A 22,404-nucleotide genomic window follows, 5' to 3' on the forward strand; every position below is an offset into this window, starting at 1 on the left:
TTAGACTCCACCCAATTTAGCATTTGTTCTTACTTTGTGTATTCTGACACCTTTCTATCAGGACCAGCATTACCTTCTTGAGCAATTTGACACTTTTGATAGATACTGGTCACTGCAGACCGGGAACGATGAAGAGACTGTCACTGTGGTCATAATGTTATGCCTGACCGGTGACGGTGTATATAAATTCTACATATTTTGGGGGAGTAAAAAGAGTCCTCAGATTATGTCCAGAATTATATTTCAGGTTTGTCTGAACCTTATTTCAGTCCATTCTGGCAATACTGAATAGCACATATCAGGCTAACTGTCCAGGTTTACAAAAAAAATACATTTATAAATATTGTGTTTAAAATCACTTACATAGCCTACATCAATTGTCTCTAAAGGTAAAAACTATAACTATATTAATCATATACTATTACATGTGTTTCCTGTAATGTAATGAGTCACTGTGGTTACGGGATATGTTGTGATCTGTCCCACTGAGTGGTAAAGAGGAAACACAGCTGTGTTCATGCAAGGGTGCTAGTAGCCCAAATCACCAGTTGCTCCATTGAGACGCATTCAAATCTCTGGTCTTGTTTTGCACACTAAAACCTAAACTAATTTATTTTATTTAATTTTCAATGATTGTGATCTAAACCATTAAAACATTAAACATTAAAAGTCACCCCATCGTTCAATATAAGACGATTTAAAAATATATTTATCTTGTAATCTCAAACGGTTGTGATTGGTCCACAACGATCAGCGCCGAGAAAAGTATTAGCTGCCACGTGACAACGTCGTCGAGGATCTATTTCAAAAGCAGTATGGACAATAATTTACACCTCCAAAATGACACTGAGATATTATGCATTGATATATAGTTAAAAACAAACATTTATTTTGTCAAATTAATAGAATTATTATTTCGTTTCCTTCTTAGCCCCGCCCCTTTTAAAACTTATGCATCGCGCTAAAGGCCCTTCTCCGTATTTATTCTTTTTTGCGCATGTCCTGATAAATCCTGATAAGTGAAACTACAGCCCACTTGGGCGGAACTCAAGTTTATCTTTGGCATGTTGTTCGCCAGACATGTACCATAACGCGCAGTAATCATGCAGTGTTCTGCCTTCACCGCTCAGGCACTTTTCTGTCTTTGTCTTTGGGGTATGTACATGATATTCTTTTAATTATGTAACTGTTATAGTGCCTGTAATTATAAAGCATGTCTGCGCTGAAAGATTTAACTGGTCGCTTTTGTCTATTTAAAAAAAATAATTTGTGTTTATAAGGCAAATAACATTCCTGCGAACTTTATTCTTGTTATTAGCAAATCAGTTAATATTTTAGAATTTTTATTAGAAACGTATTATTTTTTTACGTCATTTATCAATGTGGTATGCATTTGTGAAACAATGAAATATATTTTGATTCTTCATCAGGATGTGTTCTAAAGAGTATCCATACTTTACCTCATGTAGAGCAGTTTGATGTGGTGAGACCTAAAAGACAGAGAATCAATAAGGTACATTTATTTACTATTGGGATCTTACAGTTACAGCAGCAAGAAATGCCTAAAAAAACAACAACAAGAACAACAACCTGTTTAATTCTTAGATTTTTGGAAAAGCAACAGTGTGGATTATGTGTGGATTAACATATCAATCCTATGCAGGTACAGTCTGATAAAAGTCCACAAAGCCATGAAATGTATCCTGATAGACTCTCATACAAATTATTCTTTGGAGGGGAAAATCACATGATTAATTTGGAAAAGAACAGGTGAGTGTTGTGCATTATATTTCACTTGAAGATGTCTGTACATGTTTATTACACCATTGTACTCTAAAGAGGGCCTAAATAAATATTTACTGTGGTTTAGGCAACTCATTGGACATAATTATACGGAAATATACTATCAAGATGATGGACAGATTGTGAGCAGCAATCCAAAAAAGGTAACTTACTGTAATTTAGCAATACCTATGTAGGCTATGTTTAATAAACTACTACATTTACAATCATCTGCACTCAACTCCATTTCCCACTTGCTAAAAGAATTCGAAATAATTTTATATAGGATTTTAAACATATCTGTATGCAGGATCATGTGACAGCAATGTAAAATGCTAATGTTTGAAATGTTTATTGTTTTAAAATTATTATTTTTTCTCATACTATTTAAAATAGTATATACATGGCATAGTGTGTAGTTCCTGCTAGTATTCTGTTCTAAACATACATTCCAGTCACATAGGATTGATTAAAGTGCCCTGATTTAAGCTGTATGTATGAAATATATACTTTTGTATCATTTGTATCAGGAAAATTGCTATTATCATGGCCATATTCAGGATTTGGAAGATTCCTCAGTCAGTGTGACAATCTGTACTGGAATCAGGTATCATGCAGCATAACTGCATGCTCTTTTTACATCAAGTTTATTACAAGACAGTTTTCATACATTTCCTAATGGAAATGCACTAGTATTAGAGGCCATATTTGTATGCTCTTGAACAGTAGCATTCTGTCCTCTGTCCATAGAGGTTTTGTTAGGGTGAAAAAGCAAGTATACCTGATTGAGCCCCTGACAAACCACACCGATGGAGATCATGCGATCTATAAGCATCAACATCTGAGGTGGAAGAGAGGTTCTTGTGGTGAACCAACCACCACCATTTATGACCATGAACCACCAGTGGCTGCCCCCTTAAAGTCCAGCAAATGGGTAATAACATCTTATAGCACAATTCTAGCAAATGTTCTGCATATTAAATACATTTTATATAGATTTAAAACCCTTGATATATCCTCTTTTGAAGCGTTTTCACACTCCCAGATTTGTGGAATTGTTTCTTGTGGTCGATAACACTGAGGTAAGAATTTAAGCTTTTAAGTATGTATATACTATATATATATTACCATTATGAGTTTCTCAATGACTGATGGTGAAAATATCCAGGCATTAAAATCTTGCTGATATATAAAAAATGCTGAAATTAAATAAACATTTATAGGTCAATGCCATTAAAAAATTGTCAAATATTGTCTGTTTGATTGTCTTCCTGTATAATATATTAGTGAATCCCTAATATTTATGCTTTATAAATTTTGACTGTTTTTCATACTGAGTAGTACTGGTCACGATACTTCAGGAAAGTAAACTTTCCAAAAACAAAACTAAACAAATGATTGCTTTATTTTACTCTTACAGTACATAAACTATGGTTCTAACAAGGACATTATCAGAGCCAGGATGCTGGAGGTTGCAAATCACGTCGACAAGGTATAAATTCATATATTTTATTCTAATATAGTCAAACATACAAATATTTACTTGTGCGATATTTGAAAATCAGCTAAAAGGGGTCCTATTTTGTTTCTCTTTCAACTTTCTTTAGTGTGTAATGCTGCTGTTTTAGCTTGAGAAAGGTCTGCAAAGTTACAAAGTCACTCCAAAGGGACATATTTTCTATATCTGTAAGAACTGTTTCTGAATTCCCTGAAACGCCTCGGTTGTAGTCTTGAGTTTATTTCCGGAAATGTACACATCACAATATTCCTCACTTAAATAATCCCCAAACATACACAAAAAAGGATCTTGTTTATTTGCGTTAGTAGTGTAACTCGCATTTACGGTAAGGGGTGTGACATTTACCAAACACGCTTGACCAATCACAACGCACGGGTCCAGCTGACCAATCCAAGCAAATCGAGCTTTTCAGAATAAGGGGCTTTACAGACACAGCAACTAAACAGAGAGTTACTGACAGACTGTGAAGAGAGGTTCTGCAACAATGTGAAAAATAATGTGTTTTTTGAATATCCATGTATGAAAATCTATTCCAGTAGACCCTAAAAACAAAATGAATTGCTGCGTCCGAAGTCGTATACTTCCCTACTATATAGTATGCGAAAAACAGTAGTATGTCTGAATTCATAGTATTTGAAAAATGTACTATCCCATGAGGCCACGGGAGAGGATTTATAAATCAAGTGACCTAGCAGTGCCAGTTCCAGTGACAACATGGCGGATGTTGTACATCCACATTTCATTCATACTACTCATATTTATACTATATACTTTTTCAACGGTCGTGAGGTAAATTCAAATGTAGTACCTACTAGACAGTACGCAATTTCGGCGAATATTTAAAAAAAGGGCATAATAGGTCCCCTTTAGTAAATGACATAAGGAAATATAACATAATAAACACTTTATTCTTTTCTCAGTTGTATCGACCCCTTAATATCCGGGTTATGCTAGTGGGTCTTGAGGTTTGGACAACACAGGACCAGATTATAGTCAGTGTGAGTTCTGATGACACTCTTAGTCGGTTTATTGAGTGGAGAAAGAGCAATCTGCTTAAAAGGGTCAGGCATGACAACGCTCAGTTTGTGACGTGAGTATATGACCTTAACCATTTACTCAGCTGGATGACTAAGACCTTCACTACACGATATCACAGCAGAACCTATCGTACTTTAATATAACACTTACAATACGGTTTCATTTGTTATCATTAGTTGATGACATCCACACATAACATGAATTAGCAATAACTTCTAACCCATTTATTAATCATATTTAATGTTAATTTCAACATTTTCTAATACATTAATACATTAGTTCATGCGATGTGAACTAACCTGAACAAATAATGAACAAAGATTTATAAATGCTTTAAAATATATGGCTTAGTTCATGTTAGCTAATGCATTAACCAATGTTAAGAAACAAGAACATAATGTAAAGTGGTTCTGTTTTATTTGTTGGTTTTCTTTTCTTCCAGTGGAATTGATTTTTTGGGTGACACAGTTGGTTTGGCAAACAAATATGCAATGTGTGCAGAAAGTTCAGCAGGAGTCAATCAGGTATTCATGATCTGAGTTAGTAATGTTTTTCTGGGAGTGAATTACTTCCTATAATTGAACAAAAAAGATGATTTCTTTAAAGACACATTACATATGATGATTCCTTAAATGGCTATATACTGTTATTTTTCAGGATCATAATAAGAACTCACTGCTGGGCTTGGCATCTACAATTGCGCATGAGATGGGTCATAACATGGGCATGGCCCACGATGAAGGTCACTGCACGTGTGGCTTATCAAAGTTCAATTCCATCTGTATTATGACAGAGCGTGTGGGGTAAGCAGTATTTTCAATGTACTGTTTATTTTTGCTTTGGTTAGAAATCAGATCTGTCTGTCTCTCACTCCCTAAACAACCACTGATCAATGCCTAAGCACCAAGAATGCCCTGACAACCACTCATAACACCTTAGCAACCAGATAGAAGCCAACTAGCAATGGCCAAGCAACCACTCAGCATACCCTTGTGAAAAAGAAGTACACTTTTTAAAAAAAGACTTATTATGGAAATAATATAGTTTAGAATATACGCTAAGTGTCAACTGAATGTAATGTTTTTGGACACTTGATTAAAAGTTATTTACAGTTAAATAAAATTGTATTATACTGGTAGTTTAAATATAAAATTAAATATGTTTAAAATGTGTTCTGCTGACAAGCATTTAGGCTAAACTTATATATACTTTAATGTAATTTCTTTTGAAACTTGTATGTCATGTATTTAAATATATTTGTAATTCCACATTTGTAATGATGAAGTTTAGTACATTTAAATTATATTAAATTTAAATGTAATAGCAAACAACACATTACAGTTAAAACTATAATCAAGTATTTTACATGTGCTTTATTATGTTAGTCAACGTGTCAAAATAAGTGTACTTCTTTAAAGCATGACAAAAGATTATTAAACCATGATCATTTAAAATGTACTTTAAAATTAAATGTTTAATTTGACAATTACTAAGTGCGCCTTTTAAAACTGTACTTAAGTGTGTTATGAAACGTCATGAAAATGTACTTTCTTTAAATACACTTTAAGTGGCCTTTTATTCATTAATATTATATTATATGCAAGTACATAAAAAATACACTACAACACTACAAGTACACACTCAGTACATTTAAGCACACTTCTTTTTCACAAGGGTAGTAACGCAAGTGCATGAAACTCTTTAAACCTTTACATTTCACTATACTGAAAACACAATGTGAGTCTTCTGTTGGAGATAGATCATTGTAAAAGACAACAATGTATTTTGACTACTCTACCTTGTAGCAGTTTAAAGTGTGAACTGTTGAAAATGACATATTCTGAAATTGTCTATGTAGCACGCAGTTCCCGGAGCTGTTTAGTGACTGTAGTCTAGAGCAGCTGAGTGTTTTCCTAGACAACGCCAACCCCAGCTGCCTGCTGGACATCCCCAGCTCACACAGACTCTACAGTGGGCCTGTCTGTGGTAATGCTTTCCTGGACCCTGGAGAGGAGTGTGACTGTGGAACAGTGGAGGTATTGCGCACACATCCTGTGTCTGTAGTGACTCAGTCAAGCCCAGCTTTGAAATGATCCTTTTTAAATGACATCATTAATGCATTAATGTAGGTTCATCTTTGACTCACATCTCATATCTCATTTACTATGATTTACCATCTTCTAAGGAATGTGAAAATCCATGCTGTGATCCCATGACCTGCCGACTCACTGAAGGCTCACGTTGTGCTAATGGAGAGTGCTGTGAGAATTGCCAGGTAATGTCAATAAGTGACTTTGTGTTTTTAATTTCACTGCAGAGCATTGTGGATAAAATGACTGGGATGAAGTTAGCTTGTGTGAGTGGCGGTATAAAATGATACTGTGTTACTACTAGAAAAGTTCTTCAAGCCCATTTTATAACAAAATGTCACTATGAACTTACACTATAGAATATGTCTTTATTAAAGGAATAATATGTGACCCTGGACCACAAAACCAGTCATAAGTCGCACGGGTATATTTGTGGCAATAGCCAACAATACATTGTATGGGTCAAAATTATAGATTTTTCTTTTATGCCAAAAATCATTAGCATATTAAGTAAAGACCATGTTCCATGAAGACATTTCATACATTTCCTACCATAAATATATTAAAAAATTATTATTAGTAGTAATATGCGTTGCTAAGGATTTCATTTGGACAGCTTTAAAGGCGTTTTTCTCAAGATTTAGATTTTTTTGCACCCTCAGATTCCAGATTTTCAAATAGTTATCTTGGCCAAATATTGTCCTATCCTAACAAACCATACATCAGCTTATTTATTCAGCTCTCAAATGATGTATAAATCTCAATTTCAACAAATTGACCCTTATTACTGGTTTTGTGGTTCAGGGTCACATATGCACCTATCAAATTAGAACAGAACAACAGAATAAACTAATATAGACGAGATCACACAAAGAACAGAAGAAACACAAGGCTTAGGCACCGTCCACATGGAGACACGTTTAGCTGTATACGAAAAAATGTTGTACCGTATCAGCGTTTCGTCCACACGGATCCGGTGGTTTGGGAGCATGAAACCGATATTTTTTGAAACCGGGTCCCAGAGTGGATAAATCTGAAGACGACACCCATGCGTTTTCGTGTGTACAGCCAATCCGTATATTTTGTGAAACGGTGACGTCATCACACCACGTCCCGCACGGGAAAGACTAGAAAGGAATACAACTATGGGCACTGGGCATGTGCACATCAATACTGCGTCATTTAATTACTGTATTTGCATTATTGTAAGGGTAGGTTTAGGGTTGGGGTAGGTGTAGGTGTTAATAAAACATTTATTGTTATTTTATTGTGAGATTTTGCCTCACTTCCTACCGTTGCTGTACCCCTTCTAGCCACAACTCTTCTTCTCTGTTTTTAGTGTTTTTTACTAACGAGCAAAACGAGCCGCGAACTTCACATACTTCAGCATTTAGTTGATCCTGGTAACCACTCATTGTCACAGTTGTAAACACAACGGCATTCTTCTTCCACGAGGGGGTTTGGCGTCACAGCATTTGTTTCCAGGCTGACTGTTAAAGAACGCAACACACACGTCTCGCAGACATCCTGTATAATTCATACAATCAGACTTCGAAACTCCTGAAGTGTTTCCATATAAGTGTGCCATATGCACCAGATGTTCAGCCAACGGTCCGTGGGCGTGACGTCTGAGGCTGAGATGAGGCTGTGGTTGAAAATGATTTTTAGTAACAGCTATTCTTTTTCTCTTTCCATGCTAGATAAAAGATGCAGGAAGCGTGTGTCGAGCAGTTGTAAATGAGTGTGACGTTCCAGATTATTGCACAGGGCTCTCAGAACAGTGCCCAGAGGATGATTTTAAGATGAATGGCATACCTTGCAGCTCTGGCCAGGGTTACTGCTACAATGGCCAATGCCCCACTCACCTCCAGCACTGCCAACGACTTTGGGGAACAAGTAAGCATGAGTCTAAAACTTGTCCAACGTCTATGTCATCTTTTAACAGACATTCCCCAGCGCAGGGTTCACAAGGAAAGGGGGTTTGCGAGTTGTGGAAACGTAATAATTAAATTGAATGTAACATTAAAATAAACAAATGGGGCTGCACAAACTTAAATAGTGATAAATCTTAGCAAACCGCAATTATCAAATCAAAAGTGATTTAAAGTATATAGTCAGCTGCGCTGCGTGTTTCAGAGTGACGAGCAGCTCGGTTCACAGTAAATGCTGCTTCTCACAAACTCATGGACATTCTGAGTTTAACATGCATTTGTACACTAGGTTCAATTTATTTACGGTCACATTTGCATAATTGCCATAATTTGTATGTACAGAAGTTTACAGCCTTTCATCAATATTCTGCCAAAATAAAAGCTTTATGATTTGGCATATTAAAAGCTTGAGGGTTTAAACGTTTAAAAGGTGAAGAATTTGAGAAATAATTTGTATTGTAACTTGTAGTGTTAGTTGGTTCTTGTGAACCCAAGTATAAACACAGAAATTTCAAGTAAATTTCACAATTAATTACAAATAAATGGCAAGTAACACATTGAATTAAAACGTCTACGTCAATTTTGAAGTAGAAAGACTGAAATAGTATTTTCTTTTAAAATGTATTTCAACGATCTTTGTTTTATTCACTACTTTGAAAAATATTTTTTTACACAGCAACTATTTCCATTAACAGTAGAATCTTTGTTCTTCATTTATGGATATCTCAGCAATAGCAATATGACATACAGTGTATGTGATATGATACCTATGTCATGTATGACACGTATGAAATGTCATATCGCAGCTCAAATCGCAATATATGACAAAATATTTACAATATTAATTTGTGGCCAAGTCATGCAGCCCTATATATAATTCATTTAAAAAAAAATTTTTTAACACTTGCTAAAAAAGATTAGATATTTTGTCTATATGTCATATGACCATTAACCAACCTCAGAATACCGTGAACATTCAAATGTGTAGTTATTTTAATACCCTGCCCTAAAGTAACCTAGGCCTACAGTAAATACTTTTTTCCGAAGCACAATTAGAGCTCTATCATACACCCGGCGCAATTCAACACCAGGCGTGACGCAAGTGTTTTTTGATAGTTTCAGCCCGACGCAGTTATCATTTTCACATCCAACACCACGTTGTTTAAATAGCAAATGCACTCGCACTCATCTGTTCACCCAAGGGCGTGCTGGTCTGAAAACCAGGTGTGTTCAGGCGCATTGTTGGCGCATTGCTATTTTGAAAACTGAAAACGACTGCGCCATTGACCAACAAAAACCTGGTCTATAGTCAAAAGTCAATAGCACAGTATTTTTGTGTGTTATTTAAAGGGCACGTTAGGAATATGCGCCTATAGGCGGGTGTGCAACACACACAGGGACGCGCAGCGGCAAACAAACATTTTTAGATGAAAAAAATAAAAGGATTCCTCTCTGGAGAAGCGTTCAGTCTTTCCGCTCGCAAATTCCGCCATGTAAATAGCGAATCCGCCATGGTGCAAGCGCAGATGGCTTTTAAAGGGAATGGGAGATGAGACTCTGATTAGTTTATTGCACGTTATGCCCAAAACACACCCAATACTCATTAAGAGAATAGGTACAACCCTTTTGGACCATGCACCTGGCGTGCAAACGTGTGCATTTTACTTTCGGTTTAAAATTACCGATTGAAAAGCCCCCGCCGGTGATACCGGTTTTATCAGTGTTGTCACATGTTGATTAACCGGTGGAAAAATTTCCTCACCGTCACATCCCTTATTTGCTTCAATGTTGTGTCTCTGATTATTTCACTAGGTGCCCAAGTGGCTTCTGATGTATGCTTCATACGAAACACATTTGGAAAAAATGATTCTCACTGTGGAAAGACCAAAGATGGCTACAGAGCCTGTACGAAACCGTATGTGATCTTTTATCATTTTCTGTGTGAAAATAGCTTGCAAATGGACTTTTCCAGCATCAGTATTTACAGCACCTGGTGTAGACTGATTTTGACATACTTTATTCCTTATATAGAAACATGTTTTGTGGAACGATATTTTGCTATGGAGGAAACGACTACCCTGTTACCGGTCAGAAAGCTGTCATAAAAACGTTAACGGGAGCTATGTGCAACATAGCTGGGGACCAATCAGAGAAGGAGGCCCTCAGCATGGTTCCTGCTGGCACAAAATGTGGACATAATAAGGTAAGCTTGTAAGAATTTTATTTGAACTATCACAGCAGGTATTTCTGTCTTGTTGGGACAAAAATTAAATCTCTCGGTTATGTTTCAACAGGTTTGCTATGATTATATGTGCCAAGACCTGAATGTTTACGGCAGTAATGAAAACTGCGCACTGAAATGCAGTGGTAGAGGGGTGAGATCAAACCTCCATTTCATTGAAACCAACAGGAAAATGTCATATTTATAATTCATAATATAAAAAGCCATGCTTAGGATGTTATGGTTTCCTATTTTACAGATTTGTAATCATAAAAAACAATGCCACTGTGAGCCTGGTTGGGCACCTCCTTCCTGTGAAGTCAAATATTCCGAATTGCCATCTGGTAATCAAACTCAATCTTTTTTCTTCCCTGAAAATTCATAAATGCATTTAAATTACCTGCAGTAATGTGTCATTTTAACAAATTCTACTCTTTTCATAGGACAAGCAAAGACTATTGGCATCTTAGTAGCAGTTGCAATCGCTCTACTTGTACTAGTATGTGGAGTAGTGCTTTATCGTAAAAAAAGAAAAGGGATCGTCAGCCACAAAACGTGAGTTGTTTGATTTGACATGCTTTGCCAAATGGATCATGAACATGGTCTTACAGGGATAGTTCACCCAAAAATGAAAATTATCCCATGATTTACTCACCCTCAAGCCATCCTAGGTGTATATATGACATTCTTCTTTCAGATGAATACAATCAGAGTTATATTAAAATATGTCCTGGCTAATCCAAGCATTATAATGACAGAGAATGGCAGACCAAAAAGGTGTATCCATCCATTATTAAAGTAATCTTGCAGTTCAAAATGCTTACGCTACGTCCGGCGTCTTCGTCGCGCCAGTTGCGCTTTTTCCGTAAGTCAAATACGGAAGGCGCTCCACCGGAAGCTAGATATTTTACTTTGTAACGTGTTAAATATGGATATTTTTCTTACAAAAGCACATCGATTCGCTTCAGAAGGCCTTTATTAACCTGAGGCTCCAGCATCCCCATGACCCTATATAAGTCAAGTCACATTTATTTATATGTAAGGAATAATTGACTCTGGGCCGTTGAATTATTCGAAAAATAATGCACACCCGAGGTGGTGATGCGGTGTGATGATGCACAAAGTGGAGTGGCCGTTACACCTTGCGTGTGCATTATTTTTCTAATAATTCAACGGCCCAGAGTCAATTATTCCGCTTACACTACGGTTACCACACCTCAAGACATCGATCTGATGATATATTTAAAGGGATTCGTCCAGTTTTGTACTTAAATCGCTATTGTGAGTAGGACTATTTCTTCCGCATCTCATCCAACGGCTCTTTTGCTAGTTCCGAAACGTCATTTTAAAGCTGGTAACGGAGGCTTGAGCCATTGATAGCATTCTACAGCAGTTATTAATGAAGTTATTAGAAAGAGAGCGAGAGAGAGAGAGAGAGAGAGAGAGAGAGAGAGAGCTTGTGCTAATTAGGCTACCTCTTCATTACGTTGAATGTTTTATATTAACTGTAAATATTAAAATTTACTTTTGGAATATCGTCTGTCATGTTGTTTTTTTTAGTCCTATAATTTCCGTTATTACAGTTAACTATGCAAAGTGATATGTGGTAATTATAATCTGTCCGTTCAATTTACATCTGTCTGTTTGTTTACAGAAAAGCTACACCTTCAAGGCAATTGAGCCTTCTTATTGAGAACAATAGTGCCAAGATGGACCGCCCTCCGATCAGCCAGCCCATATTCATGGGGACCACCGTAACTCAACCCTGCACCCCTCTAACTGCTAGAGCGAGCCCGGCCCGTCCTGCCCCCCCAGTTAGTACAACCTTTATTATGATGCTGCTCATTCATTATAATCTTAAGGTCAAAAAAATCTATTCTCACTGCATGAAATGTAGAATCCCACCCCTATTTATTTGAGACATAAATTAGGAACTAGGGTTGGGGTCAAATTAGTATTGTTACCACACTTTGATATTTGCATAATGTCCTACATAAAGTAATCCACATTGCAGCATATTCTGGTCAGGAACCACCCATCTTGATGAAAATAGACCTGGCCAACTAATGCACCCAGTCACAGTTTCTACATGCCATTTAGGGCTGGGTAAATCTAAAATGATTCATACACGAATAATAGACTGCTGAAAAAAATTGCGAATGGGCTTGGAATCAGAATTTCTGTCTGTCCAAAAGTTTTAATATTACGACCCCTAAGATGGTCAAACAAAGGGGTAAAGTGGAGTAACATTAATGTAGGAGAGTCCCATATCTGCAGGCATATAACACAACCAGATGAGGTGTAAAGGCACGCAGACAACACTGAACTGAATTGCCAAAAGTGTAATAATATATACACAGGATGGAACAAACCAAAAGAACAACTGGCAACCAAAAAACACAAAAAGGTGAAACAAAGCGAGAGAATTGGAGAAGGAACGTGGGCGGCTTCCAAATGAAAGAAACAAACAAAACAAAACTCAACACTAACTTATGGCCCAGTCTCTAACCTAACTACCAAAAGAAATTATAAAACGAATGAGTCTTTACGTCTCTGACGCACTACCTGACCTACACTAACTACCCAAACGCAGAAATACAGCGAGTGGAACTCGCCCCTAAACTAGTGTATCTAATACAGAGTGTATTAGCTGTCCCTTTATCCAACCTTCGGACATTTGGTGCAATAACAGAGGTAGAAACAATGGAGACGAGGCGGTACACCAGCCTGCACACTTACACATGGGACATACAGAACCACTATACACGGGCAGTCACACAGAACAACGTTTCACAGCATATTGGGCCTCGCGAGTGGCGTCTTCTCTCTACTTTTATGCCACGGGCACCGGACGGATTGTAGAGCTTGTCGTGAACGTCACAGAAACACGGGGATCAGGTGAGGGCCAATAGGACGGGACTAAGAAAGTGAAAGTAAAAAAGAAGAAAGACTCGGGGTAACCAAGAATGTAACACCCCCACCCTAAAACAAACCTATATTATGGTTGTTATACCCAGCAACATTAACAATTACAACAAAAAAAACAAGGCAACCAATTTACCAGATTCTTGAAAGAGCATCCGCTACAATATTTTCTGGCCCCTTCTTATGAAAAATGTCCAAGTTGTAATCTTGTAGAATCAGCGACCAATGCATAAGGCGCTGGTTTTGTTTGTGCATGCGGGACAAGGAAATTAGTGGGTTGTGGTCCGTAAAAACAGCGCCGGCAATGCTTGTGGAACCAATGTAAACCTCAAAATGCTGGAGGGCAAGGAGAAGGGCTAAAGCTTCCTTTTCAATTGTGGAGTAATTGAGTTGATGTTTATTGAATTTCCTGGAGAAATAACAAACTGGGTGATCAATACCAGATTTATCAGACAGCTTTTATGTTGTCAAAAGCATGTTGACACTGATCTGACCAGCTGTAAGATTGATAATATTGATAATATCTTGAACAATTTGAATATAAGTTCTGCTCATTGATTTTTAGTTAACCTAACTCTAGTATTGTTCAAAGATTTGAGTCCACAGTTATTACAGCAATGCTTTCCAGTTTTGTGTGCAATATACAACAGGCGTATGGACAGACTAAAAGTAAGACTAGGGTTAAATTCTTGTAGTTTCACATAGAATGCCCTTCCACGACAGGAAAGAATAAAGCAGTCTTTTTGCTTCTCTGTAGAAACATAACAATACATTTGTTCTCATATTCTGCTTGCAGCCTCCAGAGAAACCGCAACAGACCATAGTTAAACAGGTAAGATCCTTTTTTTGGTGACAGTTCTTTTAATGTTTAAAAAAGTTTTACCTAAAAAGTATTATTTACTTATAATTAAGACTTCCTGCCTTCTGTTGAACATTAAAGAAGATAGAATGTTCCCATTTGAATCTATTTAAAAAAACACATTTACCCAAAATGTATTTTAAGTTTTTAAAAATGTTAATGTATTTTCTTGCACATTTTCATATTTTAGCATTTGAAGGTTTAAATTAAATATATTTTCAATTTCAAACAATATATTTCCTTTTTACATATTTCAAAATATATTTTAAATATAGGAATCTCCAAAATCATCACATAGTACAGTTATAGTAGATTAGTACTTATTAAACACATTGTTAGCGTAGAAATATGCTACTGTATTTCCAAACTGTTGTAATCAGGGGTGTAAAATACTTGAGTGATTTTACTTCATTACTTAAGTATTATTGCAGGGAATTTGTACTTTACTCAAATAATATTGAAACTGAATACTTGTAGTCTTGCACAATTACTTTTCAGAAGAAAAAAGGATTCTACTTTTTACTCCTTTCATTTAGTCTTTCAAAGTAAAGACCATTCCGCCATGTCTGTGTTACTGACATTGCTCAGACAAACACAAAGGTCCCTATTTTAACGATCCACTTTTTCTAGTTTAACGACGGAAAAAATGGTTGGCGCGCCAGGCGCATGGTCCAAAAGGGTTGTACCTAGTCTCTTAATGAATCATGGGTGTGTTTTGGGCGTAACATGCAATAAACGAATCAGTCTCATCTCCCATTCCCTTTAAAAGCCATCTGCGCTTGCACCATGACGGATTCGGTTTAGGATGTAGGCTTTGTAACAGATCTAATGAGGTTTGTGTAGTTTCATTGTGTTTGTGTAGTTGTTTATACATTCTCTCAGTTTGAAAATACTCTTGTGTAATTGTAGGCAATCAAGCCGACTGCACCTCCTGTTCCACCAGTGAAACCATCTTTAGCAACAGGATCCTGGAGGACAGATAAAGTTAGTTACTTGCGTTTACTCTGAAGTGATTGCATTGTACGCTTGCATAATAAACAATTTGTCCTGTAATGTTAATGTAAGCTACACTAAAAACAAAGGTTTTTTAATGGCATCTATGGTTCCATGAAGAACCTTTAACATTCTGAATCTTTACATTCCACAAAAGTCATCAATCATATAGTAAAAAAGTTACTATTTACTATTAGTTAACTGTAGACTTTTTACATTGCAGGTCACAGGTGATACAGTGAAGGTTGTGTTGAGACCACCTACTATTCCAAGAAGATGACCAGACGTGAAATCATAATGTGACTCATTTGAACAAATTACAGTCCTTCTCGTTCACTTTTATAGTGTGGGGGTGGCTGAATCACAAAGTGCTTTTTTAAACTATGCTTTAAAAACACACATACACTGTTGTGCTTGGCCTTGAGTAAGAGCTGTTTTTTGTCTTGTAAAGTAGTGTTTATGATGGTATATTTATTTAAAACATCTAATAATCAACATGCCAAAATGCTTTATACAGTAATTAATTTAATTTAACTTTTACAGACTATTGTTTTCACATGTATGTATTTAATTCTGAATAAAAGTTATTTCACATTTCCTGATCTGCCTTAGTTTTAAATATCTGAATGCAAATGTAAGCATTAGCAATCTAATGTCATATGCAGAATATTAGTTATAAATGAATATCATAAAATAAAGATCCAATGCATGTTACTTCAATAAAATACACAAGTAGTCAATGACATTTCAACACTATTTATGAATAATGTCAATTATGACAATAATTAAGAGTTTATGATACACAGACACAAATTAGGCATTTATTTATTTAGTTTATTTGGATAGGGACAGATACAAAATACATAGATAAACGTGAACATTCATCTGATGTATTGTTCTTGAATTAACCACAATTTGTTTTTTTTTGTTTTTTTAAATGGGTAATGTTGGGATACATTTCAAGTGGTCTGGTAGAGAATTCTAAGAGAATTCCATAATTTCGGCCCCTTTACTGAAAAGGCAGTGCCCAACAGAAAGGAATCCTACAATTGCCTTTTGACGCTGAACGGGTGATGGATCTAGTACCACTTGTCTTGTTATTATTTTGCAAAGGGGTAAGGGAGCAGCATTATTTAGGCATTTGAAGACCAATTTAACAGAGTGCAGGGAGATAAAATTAGCAAAACTTAAAATCTTATATTTGCTCGGTTATTTAACTGATGACTGGGTGATATCATTGTCAGATGTTAATTAATCGGTAATGGTCCGTAATAAAGTCATTTTTACCTAACCTAATACATTTTTAAGTGGTTCTTTGAAAAGGGTTCTTTTAAAAAAATACTAGTAATAATAATATTATTATTGTTATTAGTTACATCTTATAAGTGATGAATCTTTTATAACAAAGACTTTAATAAACTATAAATATTATAAAACAAACGTTTCAACACTTTGAACTAATATGGTGTTCAGTTTTTTGGTGTGCCACATATTTCATTCTCTAGTTCAATTGATTTTGTACAAATTTCCAATTAAAATAATGAAAGTTTTTGAATTTTGGAAAATTGCACCAAAAAAAGTTTGATTAATAATCATTGTTAAAAACCTAGAATACACCCACATACACATATACAATGAGCACACATAATGCCCTCACAACTCCTGATGAGCCCAGATAATATTGTACATGACTGATCCTGTATTTAGTGCAAGAATGTTTCCCTAACCTTTGAGATACGGGCTGTACACTGATTCACGTGTGCCTTTTTGATTCTTTGTGAAGTGTGACTCAATAATTCATTGTGATTCACATGGCGAAGCTGTTTAATCTTCCTGTGGGTGAAGATGGAAATACAGTACATCCTTGACTCCTGTGAGAGGATAAAGAGATACACTTGTCTGTTCTTGTCTTGAGGTTGTGCTTATATACATGTTATCTATCTGTTGTAAAAGCAAACATTTTTAAAGTTCATAAAACAGAAGTGTACAATAGGCTACTCATAAGAAGAAAATGTGCTATAATTACTGGTTGCAAACTGTGCTGATAACATCACACCTCTATCACATGTACACACACACACACACACACCAGAGACAGAGAGATGTCAGGGAAAATGAAGAGACTGAAATGGAAAAGTGTGAAGTGTTGAAGTGTTCAAGATTACTGATAGTTTACTGAAGTTCAAGATTACTGATAATTACAAATTCTCTCATTCACTGGTGTGTTACTCCTTCTACCTGTTTCTATAGCCAGATTATGACCTGCATCTGAACAGGAACAATGGTCGTACCAGCTGTCTGTTATATACAGATGCAATGTAGCTCTCAGGGACTTGCACTGTGAGAATATATTTAACTTCTTGTTTTCTAGAACTAAGGTGTAGCCTACCACACATTAGTTCTAGAAAACAAGAAGTTATAAGTACTATAAGCTAGTAATAAGCAACTAATGAGAAAGAATTGGTCCCCAAACTTAAGTTTTACCCATTAAAAATGTAAATTTGAACAACAAAACAACAATGACCAATACAAATGAACAACAATTTACAGATTGCTTTATAGGCTGTGTGACCCTTCACAGCCCAGTTAAAATGTGTTGCTGCAAGTTATAGAAAAGAGCATATGCAAACATTTTTAAGGGTTCATCCAGTTGTTTCCTGTGGTTACAAACTTTTCTTGTTGTTGTGAAGCAGTGAGGAAACCATTTGTTAAGACATCATTAATTTGCAATAAGAACAGTGTTTTGTAATCGATGATGTGCAAAATGAACATTCTTACAAGCAATCAAACATTGCTGTAATATTTCATTATTTCTCTGCTGAGTCCTTCCTTTATTCACTTTTCAGTTTCACGAGTGAATCTGTACTACTGGTCAAAAGTTTGGAATTGTATTTTTTTTAAGAGAAAAGGGTGATCGTTTCTTATGCTTACCAAGGGTGCATTTCTTTGATAAAAAATATAATAAAAACAGTAATTGTAACGTACTGCTCTGAGATAGAAGGCTTTGAGAATCCAAATGCAGCTTTATTGAAAGGGTAATCCACAATCATAGTCCAAAAACAGGCAACAGGTCATACACAGGCAAGCAGTCCGAACAGGCAAACAAGGCAGGAGAGACAGGCAAAAGGGTAATCCACAGAACAGGCAAGTAATCCAAGACCAAGAGACAAGAAACCAGGGCGAATACTCAGAAATGCAGTATATAACAAACAAGACTTCGCAATGAATGATAGACATGACCAGGCTTATATAGTGCGAGCTAACAAGGTAATGGGGTGCAGGTGGATGTAATCAATGAGTGCTGATGAGTCCGTACAAAGGATTATGGGAGATGTAGTCCTTGATGGAGTGACAGTCCGGGGTGGAGTGCCCTCTGGTGGTAACCACAGGCACTCACACTAGTGAATTGTGACAGTAATATTGTGAAATATTATTACAATTTAAAATAACTGTTTTCTATGTGAATATACACTATTGCCAAAAGTTTTGGGACGCCTGTCTTTACATGCACATGAACTTTAATGGCATCCCATTCTTAATCCGTAGGGTAGGCCCACCCTTTGCAGCTATAACAGCTTCAACTCTTCTTCAGAAGCGCATTTGTGAGGTCAGGCACTGATGTTGGACGAGAAGCTCTAATTCAACCCAAAGGTGTTCTATCGGGTTGAGGTCAGGACTCTGTGCAGGCCAGTCAAGATCCTCCACACCAAACTCGCTCATCCATGTCTTTATGGACCTTGCTTTGTGCACTGGTGCGCAGTCGTGTTGGAACAGGAAGGGGGCATCCCCGAATTGTTCCCACAAAGTTGGGAGCATGAAATTGTCCAAAATGTCTTGGTACGCTGAAGCATTAAGAGTTCCTTTCACCAGAACTAAGGGGCCAAACCCAACCCCTGAAAAACAACCCCACACCATAATCACCCCTCCAACAAACTTTACACTTGGCACAATGCAGTCAGGCAAGTAACGTTCTCCTGGCAACCACCAAACCCAGACTCTTCCATCAGATTGCCAGACAGAGAAGTGTGATTCATCACTCCAGAGAACACTTCTCCACTACTCTCAAGCTTTACACTGCTGCATCCGAGGCTTTGCATTGCACTTGGTGATGTAAGGCTTGGATGCAGCTGCTCGGCCATGGAAACCCATTCAATGAAGCTCTCTACACACTCTTCTTGAGCTAATCTGAAGGCCACACGAAGTTTGGAGGTCTGTAGCTATTGACTCTGCAGAAAGTTGGCGACTTCTGCTCACTGTGCGCCTCAGCATGTGTGCTGACCCCGCTCTGTGATTTTACATGGCTGAGTTCTGTCCCAATTGCTTCCACTTTGTTATAATACCACTAACAGTTGACCGTGGAATATTTAGTAGTGAGGAAATTTCACAAATGGACTTATTGCACAGGTGGCAACCTATCACAGTACCACGCTTGAATTCACTGAGCTCCTGAGAGCGACCCATTCTTTCACAAATGTTTGCAGAAGCGTCTGCATGCCTAGGTGCTTGATTATATATACCTGTGGCCATGGAAGTGATTGAAACACCTGAATTCAATGATTTGGGCGGTGCCCCAATACTTTTGGCAATATAGTGTATTTTAAATGTAATTTATTCCTGCATTTTCAGCAGCAATTATTCCAATTCTCAATATAATTTGCTGAATAATGCAGTCAAAGAAATGCAGTCTTAGTGAGCATGAGACAAAAAATAAAAGAAAAAAATATTTCTAACTTTTTGTGAATATAACTTTTGTGAATAAGTGTATATATTTAAGATATATGCTATACGATTTGAGTTTATTCTTACAAATAGATTTAATACATTTAAAAATGTATAAATGAACTTGTCATAAACATTTGTAAAGCATTTTTTACATTCCTTTTCTGAGTCTTTTATGACTCGGGTACCATAAAATAAAGATCCCAGTTCAGCAGTGTGAAAAATCTTGAAGCACAATTGGGAAATATTTAACAGGACAGCACTTAAGCCTGTTTTGTTGGATTCAAAGTACTAGGGATCACAAGGTCTGTCCCTTTTCCTTAGTTGCAGTTTTCTGCTGACCATAGTATGTGTATGTCCTGCTGGAGCACAGCTCTCTCAGCACAACACACAGACTAACAGACATGTACGGCAGCAGTAGCAGTCTCAAGACTCCCACAAGTCCCCAAGAAGAGGACAAAGGAGAAGGAAAGGTCTATGGGAATGTTTTTGCAGAACTGGAATCAGTAGACCTGCCCCTAGGAACAACTCTAAGGTAAAGTTATCAAATAATAGTGTTTTTGATAAGTAACTAGTAACTAACACATTACTTTTAAATTTACATTAAAATTACATAATAATTATACACAGTACACACATTATTATGTAAACACAAACTTTTATTTTGGATGCGATTAATCACGATTAATCGATTGCCCAGCACTAATTATAATGCGTTATTTTTAAAATTAACTTTTCCCAACACTGATGGTGATGATAGATGTCAGTGTGTTCATGTGTTGTTAAGGGAAATAAATTGAACCATTTTCTAATATAGTTGTCATATCACAAAATGTCAAAGATGTTCTGATAATTTAGTTGAATAACGAATGACAGACAACGCAGAATCCCAGTAAAAGCGATTAATCTGAAAGGTACCTTTATTCTACCAGCCAGCTGTCTTCAGTGTCACATGATCCTTCAGAAATCATTCTAATATTCTAATTTTAGACTACCATTCAAATGTTTGGGGTAAGTTTTTAAAAAATTATAATAATATTTTCATCCAGCAAGGATGAGGTCTACATTTATCGTTTCACTTCAAAATAAAAACAATATTTTTTCCACCATTAATGTGTCCACAAATCCCTCATTAACAAATAGCCTCACATTTTTTTTTTTAATTTTGATTTGATACTTTAATGTCACAGAACATTTTCCAGAGACACTAAATAAGATCAATATAACCTCCTTTTCTATATATATATATTTTTGTTGACTAAATCTTACAAATGTTGATATTCAGATGAAATGACAAAATTAAGAGCAAAGCCATTAATCCAATGTGTTGAGATAAGAGATTTTGTGCCATCTATGGTCAAGAGAAAATAGAAATTGCACACAATAATCATAAGGTTCCACTTATTTTAGCTGCATTATTGGGCCAGACTGGCTCAGCTCCCCCCTTCGGCGGACTCGTGTTACTGCATCTCTCTCGGTATTGTCACAAATGATCACTGTGACGATTAGAGCCAACATGGCGGAGAGCGAGAGCTTGGAGACTATCACCGAACATGAACGAATATTACAGGAGATCGAGAGCACGGACACGGCGTGCGTGGGGCCGACGCTACGGTGAGAGATGTGCATCGTCTGCTTTTATTTAACGTTCAGACGGTGATGTGATGTATTCTCCTGTCTAATGGATGGAAAGCAGGCCTTTGTTTGCTAAAGATGCAGCTCAGCAGGACTTTGTCATTGCTGATTAAGCTATGAAATAAAGTGCTGATCGACTGGATGTGATGTCGTGTTTTTCCATATGAATTATTTGAACGGTCGCTGTATGCTGTCCTGACACTGATTCAAACACACATTCAATGACACAGGCTGCTAGTCGTTGTTTTCCTGTCATTCAGCTAGTAAGATTGGGTGATGTTATGTGTGAATTGTTTGACATAATGTGCCATGGATCTGTCTGTCTATTTGGTATTGTTATTTAATAATATAAGATGTAAACATCTGAGGTGAAGCAGCACAGGCCCAGTGACGGTCTCACTGCATTAGCTACATTATGAATATGATGGAGCTGTCGACAGGTGGAAAGCTCGGAGCAAAATAGCTTTAGTTTTTCCAAATGGACAGCTCTGTCAGGTTAAATACTCTAGTATGCTCTTTATTTCCTTTTCCAAACACATTTCAACTACGGAAGGATGAAAGCTGACGAAATATGGGTGGGTGTGGCGTTAGCAAATGAGAATGGGTTGAGCTATACATTAATATTCTGCTCTGAGCTCAGCTGTAGCTGGATCATTTCAGCAGAAATCATGATGTCACTCACAATTTGATGA

At 36.7% G+C, this 22,404-nt stretch overlaps 2 protein-coding genes across 5 annotated transcripts in view; both read left to right on the forward strand.

Annotated features, from left to right (window-relative positions):
* The first annotated feature begins 1,019 nt into the window (after window positions 1-1,019).
* adam8b (ADAM metallopeptidase domain 8b) lies at window positions 1,020-16,102 on the forward strand. Its single transcript, XM_079801759.1, has 23 exons — window positions 1,020-1,155; window positions 1,431-1,513; window positions 1,664-1,770; window positions 1,871-1,946; window positions 2,313-2,389; window positions 2,533-2,716; window positions 2,811-2,864; window positions 3,203-3,274; window positions 4,222-4,391; window positions 4,782-4,863; window positions 4,997-5,142; window positions 6,198-6,375; window positions 6,525-6,614; window positions 8,130-8,325; window positions 10,173-10,275; window positions 10,392-10,563; window positions 10,655-10,735; window positions 10,841-10,925; window positions 11,025-11,136; window positions 12,236-12,395; window positions 14,303-14,338; window positions 15,275-15,349; window positions 15,582-16,102. Exons 1-23 carry the CDS (start codon window positions 1,104-1,106, stop codon window positions 15,636-15,638), a joined length of 2,448 nt encoding a protein of 815 aa, XP_079657885.1. The 5' UTR covers window positions 1,020-1,103; the 3' UTR covers window positions 15,639-16,102.
* Window positions 16,103-21,562: 5,460 nt separating this feature from the next.
* exoc6 (exocyst complex component 6) overlaps window positions 21,563-22,404 on the forward strand; it is an 80,528-nt gene continuing 79,686 nt past the window's right edge. For 3 of the 4 annotated variants that reach the window (XM_079801324.1, XM_079801323.1, XM_079801322.1), the window contains exon 1: window positions 21,569-21,691. In XM_079801324.1, the coding sequence (XP_079657450.1) occupies window positions 21,594-21,691 (98 nt within the window). In that variant the 5' untranslated portion in view covers window positions 21,569-21,593. Of the gene's footprint in view, window positions 21,692-22,404 lie in introns of all 4 variants that reach the window. The other variant, XM_079801321.1, reaches the window with a different exon arrangement.

This window comes from Gobio gobio (genome assembly GCF_949357685.1).
Source record: "Gobio gobio genome assembly, chromosome: 20".
Taxonomy (NCBI): domain Eukaryota; kingdom Metazoa; phylum Chordata; class Actinopteri; order Cypriniformes; family Gobionidae; genus Gobio; species Gobio gobio.